At 35.8% G+C, this 9,398-nt stretch overlaps 1 protein-coding gene across 4 annotated transcripts in view; it reads right to left on the bottom strand.

Moving 5' to 3' along the window:
* Positions 1-1,013: 1,013 nt before the first annotated feature.
* RASSF8 (Ras association domain family member 8) overlaps positions 1,014-9,398 on the bottom strand; it is a 119,895-nt gene continuing 111,510 nt past the window's right edge. For all 4 annotated transcript variants that reach the window (XM_055318644.1, XM_055318640.1, XM_055318641.1 and 1 more), the window contains 3 exons: positions 7,889-8,778; positions 5,666-5,810; positions 1,014-5,086 (listed from right to left, as the gene is read on the bottom strand). In XM_055318644.1, coding sequence (XP_055174619.1) covers positions 4,965-5,086; positions 5,666-5,810; positions 7,889-8,778 — 1,157 coding nt within the window. In that variant the 3' untranslated portion in view covers positions 1,014-4,964. The remainder of the gene's footprint in view (positions 5,087-5,665; positions 5,811-7,888; positions 8,779-9,398) is intronic.

The following is a 9,398-nucleotide window of genomic DNA, read 5'->3' as shown; positions in this document are numbered from 1 at the left end:
CTTCGAAATCTGAAAGGTCTATATCCAAGTGCGCTATAAGCTACTTATTAGTTGTACGATTTGGAAGAGGTTCCCTACATGGCTGAATGTACCTCCTATTGTACCTGGCACATAGTAGGTAATGAATTGTTCCCCTCACATGTGGTTTTTCTTTTTTTGGGGGGATTTTATTTATTCACTAGAGACAGAGAGAGAAAGGAAGAGACACAGGCAGGGGGAGAAGCAGGCTCCATGCAGGGAGCCCGACGTGGGACTCAATCCCAGGTCTCCAGGATCACACCCCGGGCTGCAGGCGGCGCTAAACCGCTAAGCCACGGGGGCTGCCCCCCTCACATGTGGGTTTTTTTTTTTTTTTTTGCTTATTTTTAAAATAAATTTATTTTTATTGGTGTTCAATTTGCCAACATATAGAATATCACCCAGTGCTCATCCCGTCAAGTGCCCACCTCAGTGCCCGTCACCCAGTCACCCCCACACTCACATGTGGTTTTAAAGAAATCTGAGAATATAGAGGTTCATGAAGACACAATTTTTCCATTTGCTTTTGAAATAAAAGGGAGACATTAATTTCTTGATTCAGTTTCACTTGGATAAAACAACTTTTTTTCCTTTTTAAAGATTTATTTATTTGAGACGAGAGAGAGAGAGAGAGAGAGAGCATATGAGTGGGAGTGTGTGTGGGGAGAAGGGGGAGGGAGAGGGAGAGGGAGAGACAGAATCTTAAGTAGGCTCCATGCCCAGGATGGAGCTCCAGGCTCCATCTCATGACCCTGAGATCATGACCTGAGCCAAAACCAAGTCAGATGCTTAACTGATGAGCCACTCAGGCGCTCCAAACAGCTATCTTTTTCAGCAACAGATAATTCTTTAGTTATAATAACTAACATGACTTTTAAAGAAATGTAATTTTATATCACTGATATGCAGACCTTTTCTCTTTGGCATCTTTTAAAGAAAATAAACTTATATTTTAAAATATTAAACATATAAGAAACAAACCAGCAACTATGATGCCCCAATGAATCCTGAAAATTTATTACTTGGGAGAATATCAGATATTGATCCTTTGTTTTACAGCTCATGATAATAATCAGAAAATATACATTTTGAAATGAAAGTCAAAAAAAGAATAATTACATATAATACATATTACAGATATTTTATTGGTACATAAGCAAAGCAGTACTAAAAGCATATTTATGTGTCCACAGTAGTGAACATGGTAATTTCCTGTTTAAAGCTGCAGCAACTCAAGTCCTCCTTGGGTCAATAAAGACAGACAGATTGGGAATATATTTAGGGCTATCACCATGTCTGGCTGTAAACCTATTTTTTAATCTTTCCCTCCCCCCATATATATATGTATATACTTTATTGCCTTTATATTTCTGCTGGTTTAATATAATTAGTATACTAAATAGTTATCTGCATTTATTTGGTTTCTAAAAATATATAAAATGCATTGGAATAGAGCTCCTGCAGCTTTCAAGCAGTCACTGTCCTGGCATCGAAAGCTTATTCTGGAAATGAAAAGCAGCAATACTGAATAAATAGTGATTGTTTTGTCTTCTCCACACAGCTGATGGCCTTCACCCAAAACTTAAAAATACTGTAGCAAGTAGTATAAACATGCAAAAAATGGACATAATATAAAAGTAATACTTATGAGCTAAATTTTAATACAATATAGACTAATAAAGACAACTTTAGGTAAAAGAGGGATGTGAACACAGCATTGTTATATACATATAAATTAAGGCCCAATTTTTCAAAGGCAATGCACACAGGGAAATGCCCATCTGCCCACATCCTTTGAACACCTGAAATCAAGAGTTTTTGCCTTTTCCATAGTATTTCCTCAATCCATTATTATAGTTCTAACTTGGAAAGATGTTCGCAGAAATGGCTTTAAATGAAGTTTCTTTACTCTAAAGGACCATTTTTCTCTTATTCACAAAGAAAAGTTCTTTTCATGCAGGTAAAAATTTATGCTCTGGAAGCAAGTGTTTTATTTGTTCTTAAATACTATTAATAATCATATTTCACACCATAAATTCTGTATTTTTGCTGTTTTAGCTTGAGTGTATGATTAATTTGAACTATGGGAATTGATGATTGCTTCAGGGATGACTGAGGGAATTAAATGGGTAATTCCTATTAATACCAACCAAAGTCTCACATATAAATTCCCTGTGCGTCAGGACAAAAAAACATGCTAACAAACCAAAATATCTCATAAGAAAAATAAAGGACTGAGGCAACCCAGTATGGATCATTCTCTGAGGATGCTAGACACTCCAAAGGGTCAAATATACCAATGCTATTTCAAATCATTCCTTGTAAGGAAACAAATTATCTTCTAGTGTATTTAATACTTATAGGAAATCATAAGAAAACTTGTAGCATAATAATAAAAAACCCCTTAAAATGTAGTTTAGTATTTAGAACCTGAATATTTCCCCAGCTGAAAAATTCTATATTTGGTATTTTTCTGTATCACTGCCCACTGCCCCCCCCCTCTGAAATGTATCCAAAAGATGTGGCACTTAATCTAACTCATCTGTGTTCACAATACGTAAAAATGATCAGGAATATTATTTTTAAGATGTTCTAGGGAAATGAGTTTTTCTTCTATTTTAGAAAAAGACTTAGAAAATATTTCTTAGAGATTTTCTTCCAGAAGTAATATAACTGATTAAAAAGTATAGCTGCTCAATGTATTTATCAAATTCACATTTATATATTTTTCCCATCTAGGAAATAGTATTTCTATCTGTAATTAGGTCCATAAAGATTATTTGGCATTTGAAAATTCAGATGAAGTTGTCACAATGCTGCCAGTCTTAAAGTTATTAGGTTAATGCTGATAATAATTTACAAGAATTAAGTTGGACATTGACTTTGTGTATCTGATGGCATACCAAGGCATCTTTGCAATTAAAAATTGCAAAGTTTAATATATCTTCAGTTTAATATTTTGATTTAAATAGAATGTGATTAATTTATAAAAAAATGTTTTTCTTTGTGAATAAGATCTTAATTTCTCTGAACGATAACAAAATGACTCTTAGTATAGGATGGAACCCTTTAAAAATAAGGCATATACTGGGCATACATAAATCATTTCTGTCACAAAATCTACAAATTACCTTGATTTTTTTAGTTCTAATTTTTAAATATATGTAGATATGAAATAACTATTATAAATGGAGAGGAAATGTGTATAGGTGGTGGTTATGCAGGTTAAGAATAAATAATTTCTCAAGTTATTTGCAAAATAGCATAATGGCAAGGTCAACTCGATAACTCCAAGAACCCAAAGAAAATAGTATTTTTAGTTGAGGTCTGCCATTTAGCTGGACTAGAAAAGGCAACTCTGCATTATTACTTTCAGTTCTCTAGAAGCTTCTATATATTTTCATAGCCATTCTTAAAATTTTTCATTGGAAACCTAAATGCAGCATTCTCAGCATTCATTAAGCCAAAATAAGTCAAATGTGTTAAAACATCCAAAGTTGCCCTCATGCATAACATATAGCTTACATCTTTTTATTGTTACCATGGCATTAATATACTAACCCACTTTTACTTTGTTGCATGTAATACAGAGAATATATTTTCCTCAGAATTAAAAACTACTCAGGTTAAAGTCTTTATTGTTGTACCAAATTTTGATCAGAGGGAATGTAAAAATGGCAAAATGGTATCTGACCACACCCATCCTGATATTACTTGTGAATCTTAGTTAAGTCACCATTCATGAGAGAGATACTGACTCATTTTTGATTTTATAAATAAGAAAATATATGTACAAATGGAGACTTATGTCCTGTAAAAGTCAAGCTCAAAAGTGGAAAAGAAAAAGAATTTAACTTTATTTCCTCTGTAAAAAATACCTAACTCCAATGTACTTTCTATCTAAGTGATTGGAGAAATAGCAATAATTCATAAAGTACAGAGTAAATTATGTGCAAGCAATAACTTACCCATGGGTGCTTACACCAATAGACCATACATATGAAGTGGATTATTTAAAAAATGTCACTTAAAGTAACCTTTCTAAGTAGGTCAACCAGGAATCTCTAACCTATGTATTATGGCAACTCTGAGGATCAATGAGATTAAAATGATTAAGGCAGGGCAGAAACAAAACATATAATGTATCAGGAAATCCCATGTCTGTTTGGACAGATAATCAACAATTACTTTTTTGTTTAAAGGGTCTGAAGTACTGCAAATCTTTTAAACATACAATTAACCTCTTGAAAATATTTCTATTCTGGTATGTGGTCATTCATATACTGGAAATATTACAAAGAGAAGATTCAAGTCCAGATTAAAAATAAAACCTGAATTATTTCATCTAATTAAAGCAATGGCTAGGACAGGTACACAAAATAAATACAAGTGGGTTCCTCTGGAGTTAGTTTTGATGGTGGAGCACCCTATGACATTTTTACAGTTGAAGATCAGCAACATATGGATGGAGTCTGGCAACATGCACACAAAGTCATAATCACACAATATATAATGTAATTCAGTCACAGGATAAGTATTAATAAAAAATATTAAAACATCAACATTCACCCATTAATCGATTATATGGAATAAATTAAACTAAGCCAGTCACATATTTCTCTTCATTCTTAAGTCATGGTTTTATTTACGTATACACACAGTATAGTACTTTCTTAACGCTCTCAAATGCTACAAATAAAAATGAAGGCTTTGCATTACAGCTGCTGGACAGAAACGGCAACACTGTTGATGTGTGAAAACACAGTTTCTTTGTTCTTTAGCATCAGTGCACAGGGTATGGCTCCAAGTGGTATGCAATTTAGGACAGAAAAAAGATACGGTGGCTTGTGAAATAGATCCTCTGTTCATCATTGGCACAAATCAAAGAAGGAATTTTAAATGTCCTTGGTACCTTTGTTGGGTCTCTCCCCTAAAGGCAGATAATGTTATACATATATGCCTTCAGGATTAAAACCAGATGAGATAGGATTCTGTAGGATACGAAGATTACTGGGGAGCTGCCGCGACGAGCCAGGCCGCTTCAGGGACCCGGACTGGAATGGTGCCTCTACACAGAAAACAAAGAAAGCCATTTGGTGTACTCAGCAACATTAAAAATTAGAATTTTTCCAGCCCTAAAGAGCCAAATAGCAAACTGTAAAACTGCAGGCCCCTGTAGGGCCCTGGGTAAGAGGAGAAGGCTAACTTCCTGACCCTCTCTGTTGACAAAAACAGTTTTCAGTGATTTCAACACCTTTTTAAAAAGGTGAGCGTTCTGCTTCTCTTTCTTGGTTGTTCAGATGATACACATCTTTTAAATAGCACAAATTAATACTAAGGACTTTTAAGAGAGGAAGAAGGGGCATTAGGAACAGCAGCTAATCAAATTCAACAGACGATGACTCATACATCAGGAGAAGGTTTCTTAAAGAAGAGTTTAAAACACACGATAGAAGATTCGGTGACTACATGCCCATCTAAGTAAATAAATAACCTGGATATCATTGATTTTCCCCAGAAGCAGGAAGTACATCAATTTTTTTTAAGTGGGCCAAGTTTTGAAAGGTAGGATAACATTTTAGCTGAATACAAGTAGTTTATTCAAAGCAAACCAATGAAGATAAAGAGCAGATTTCACAACACCTACCCCTTTCTATGTCTGCATGTGAGGCCTCTACTTCAATGGGCTCTGCTGGCAACACGGTAACTTTTGTCCCTGTCTGTTGGATGAACTGCTGGAGATTGACTTGCCGCAGCTCCTTAGTCAACTGCTCCAGTTCTTGTTCTTTGTCCTAGATGGAAGTTAAAATTTGTCTTTTTATTTGAAGATTTACTCCTGGACAGCTAAAGACATCCTGGTGACAGTCCATCTGCTACAGTGGCTAGATGTGTGATACCTGCTTTCACAAGAACGCCTTTAACAAAATCTGGTTAATATTGATACAATGGGCTCAAAAGAGGTCATTTCTGCTTTGTGGCACAGGCCAAAAAATAAACAAGTAAAGGACAAGAGCTTCTTCAGTCTGTCTTCCTAAGTGTGATACTTTCCTGTGTTAGGAATACACTCATGCACTTGATGAAATAATTATATATCTAGGAATTTTTATCAATAAAATACTGGTTTCCATCCATCCCAGGGTTTAAGCAATCTTGCCTTAAGCTTTCACAATTAAATCTCACTATTACTTTATAACTGACAGCAAAACTTATAATCATTTTGTCTGTGAGATTCAGAGAAATTCTTGTTTTGGTAAACTGTTGAAGTTTTCATGGGATTTGTTACTGAGATATATTTTAGAGCATGAGGAAAGCAAGATCCTACAAGATTTTCACTGTGGGGTTCTTAAGTCCTTGGCAAAGACAAGTCTGAGAACTGAAGATCCTTTAAGAAAGGAGATCATGTTTTGGTCAGCTAGAAAGCTCAAAAAAGCAAAGAGAGGCATTCTATTATTTGAATGGATGGTTTTTTTCTCCTTTACGGAGCTATAGAAAAAAGTGGCAAGGACTCACTCAGGCTATGTGTGTCTGAAGAATCTGGTAAGGGTAAGAAAGAGATACCAGAAATGAGTGGTTGTTTCTTCTACTTACTTTAGTGTAAGGGGCACTTGGAGATATGTGAGTTTGATTATGAGATACTTTCCAATGGGTAGTAAGATTACTAGTAATGACTGTTATTAGTAATGTTACTAGTAGTGACTGTCATAAATTAGTGTTTCCTGTAAATAATTATCGAAGGCAACACAGCTTCCAATTATACCCTTTTTAAGGTTCAAAATTAGCATAATACTGACAAATCAGAGGTTAACAACTTCTACTGTAGCATGAGAAATTCTTGATTTTCAAAATTTTGGTAGTTTTATCTCTGACTATAGATAGTGGCAGAGAAAGGAAATCACAGAAGTTCTTGAAACCTCGGCTTTCACTGCTTATAAAACTGTTCATATTCTAAGGGAGGTCTTCTCAAGCTTCCATGTGCACTGGTACTATCTGGAGATCTTACTACAATTGAGATTCTGAATTTTTAACAAGTGTGCCCCAAATTACACAGATCACTCTTTGATTAGCAAGCCTGTAAGCCAGCATTGACCAATACAGCAACCACTCCAGAGCACTTGAAATGTGGCCAAATGTAACCACACCCAGATATTTTAATATTTTAAAATTTATTTAATATTTAATATTTTAAATATTATTTATATTTAATACCTCTTTGCAATTCTCCCGAGATCACATTTTCTTCTCAAGAATAGGTATCCGAGAAATGGAAGCTGAGTGATCAGGATCTCATGTCAAAATAGAAATGCTCTTGTATGTGAAGCGGAGAGGGGAAAATCAGAGAAGAACCTTTGTGCCCCTCTCCTCAGGAAAGCAAAGGAAAGTAAGTAATGTAGAGAAAAGAAGGGAACTATTTGCATCTCAGGAAAGATGGGGTGAGCCAACAATGGAGAATAATAGATGAGCAGTCAACTAGCCACACAATCCCTGGTACACTAATCTGCGATCATCTCTTTTGGTTTTGGTTTCCTTATCTCTACAAGGAGAGAAGGTCAGATTCACTATCTCATCATTAGTGTCCATTCCAGCTCCGAGATTCTATTCTCTGTATCCAATTACCTAATGTTACAACTGCCACAGTAAGAAACCTCTTTCTGTGGAGCAAGGACCAGTGTGGCTTTAGAGCTCACACAGCTTTGTTTTGGTCTCACATCTTCGCTTTGTCAGAAGTCACAGAAATTCTAAGAAACTTATAAACCAAGTAAGTTTCTAACTTTCAGTGTAAGAGAAGATGGACAATCATTAAAGAAAATGCCAACAAAATATTAATTCTTTTAAGTGGATGAAACATTCTTTTTATGAAAAATGTTCTTACCTGTAATCGTTTGGTGGCTTGTCCAAGAGATCTTTCTACAGCTTTAATGCCATTCTCCAGCCTCAGACTCTGTTGGCCTTGAATGTCAATTTCTCCTTTGACCTTACCAATCTTTCCTTTAACCTCTTCTTCATTGACTTGTGCCTCCTGAACTTCCCGTTGCAATTTTTCTGCTTCAAGACCGCTTTCCATAGTCTGGATCTGAGCCAAATAGTCCTTTAATTTACTCTCACATTCTGTTATTTTCTGTCTTATTTCTTGAAGTTGATCCTTCAGCTGTTTTTCATTTTCCTGTTCAATCTGCAATTCATTTTCCCAAAATTCTTCCTCTTCAATTTCTACATCATTTCTTTTGATCTTTTGCTCCAGGCGGACAATTTCCTCTTCAAGGTTAGAATTATATTTTTGCTCCCAAAATTGTATTTCGATTTCATTTGATTCTAGCTCTTTCTCAATGGATTGAAGCTTTTCTGTCTGCAACCGGATCAGCTTCTTTAACTCATCTGCTGTTGTTTTGCAGTTATTCAGCACCTTTTGCTTAAATTCAGTTTCTTTGCCCTTTCCAAAAATGTCCATTAATCCTTTGGCACCTCCTGTAAATGTTAATGATTTCCTTTTAGGTTCTCTCCTTTTGATTGACTTGTCAATCTGAGGCCTCAGTTTAGCCAAGGGGGGCAAACTCTGCCTATATAAAGTTCTTTCTGGAATTCGAGCCACACTGTCTGAAGTGGGTCGCTCACTAAGAGATGGCCCTGTTCGACGTAAAATTAGCTGTACATCACTAGCATACTGCCCCCATTTGTTTAAGGATATGATAGGATTTTCATGAGGTGCTAAGTGTCTTTCAGTATCTCTCCATTTTTCTATAAGAGTGTACCTTCCAGTTCGACCTAGATAAAAAAGATAAGAATAAATTGTCAAAGTGGAACATGCAATAGCTAAAATAATGCAACAGAGGACACTATTTGATAACTGTGTCTTCTTGATTAGCATCAAAGTCCAGCTCATGCTGCCTTTAAAACCTCTTGAAGACAAAAAAATCCCAAACCGAACCAAAAAAACAAAAAAGAACTTCTCTAGAAGACATGTTAAGAGCATAAAATTATGGAATGTGAATTACATATACTCTTCTGATCCGCTTAAAAATTCAATTTTATACTTTAAACCTCAGTGAGACTCTGACATTCTTGTCAAATGCCTGCCTGCTTGTCTAGACTTTGTTGTTTAGGACGAGACCTCTAGCTGAAACAAAGGATGACACCAGAATGCCCCGCTGGAAGCCAGTAGGGCCTGGTCTCTAGAATTAGGTAGAACTTCAAAACTTGAAATTTTCACTTTGTGAATCCCTCTGCTTCCTCTGTACATTAGAACTTGGAAAGGCTGGAGGCCACAGTTTTCCTCCTGAAGGGAGGTACAGAGCCAGTGGACAACATGCTACTTAGCTCAGAGAAGGCTGTACAGATCTTTTCTCTGTCTCTGCATGAGGGCTTGGCCAACTCACAGCTCACAG

The sequence above is a fragment of the Nyctereutes procyonoides genome, unplaced genomic scaffold (genome assembly GCF_905146905.1).
Source record: "Nyctereutes procyonoides isolate TBG_1078 unplaced genomic scaffold, NYPRO_anot_genome, whole genome shotgun sequence".
In the NCBI taxonomy this organism is placed as follows: Eukaryota; Metazoa; Chordata; class Mammalia; order Carnivora; family Canidae; genus Nyctereutes; species Nyctereutes procyonoides.
This window is presented reverse-complemented; position numbering and strand designations above follow the sequence as displayed.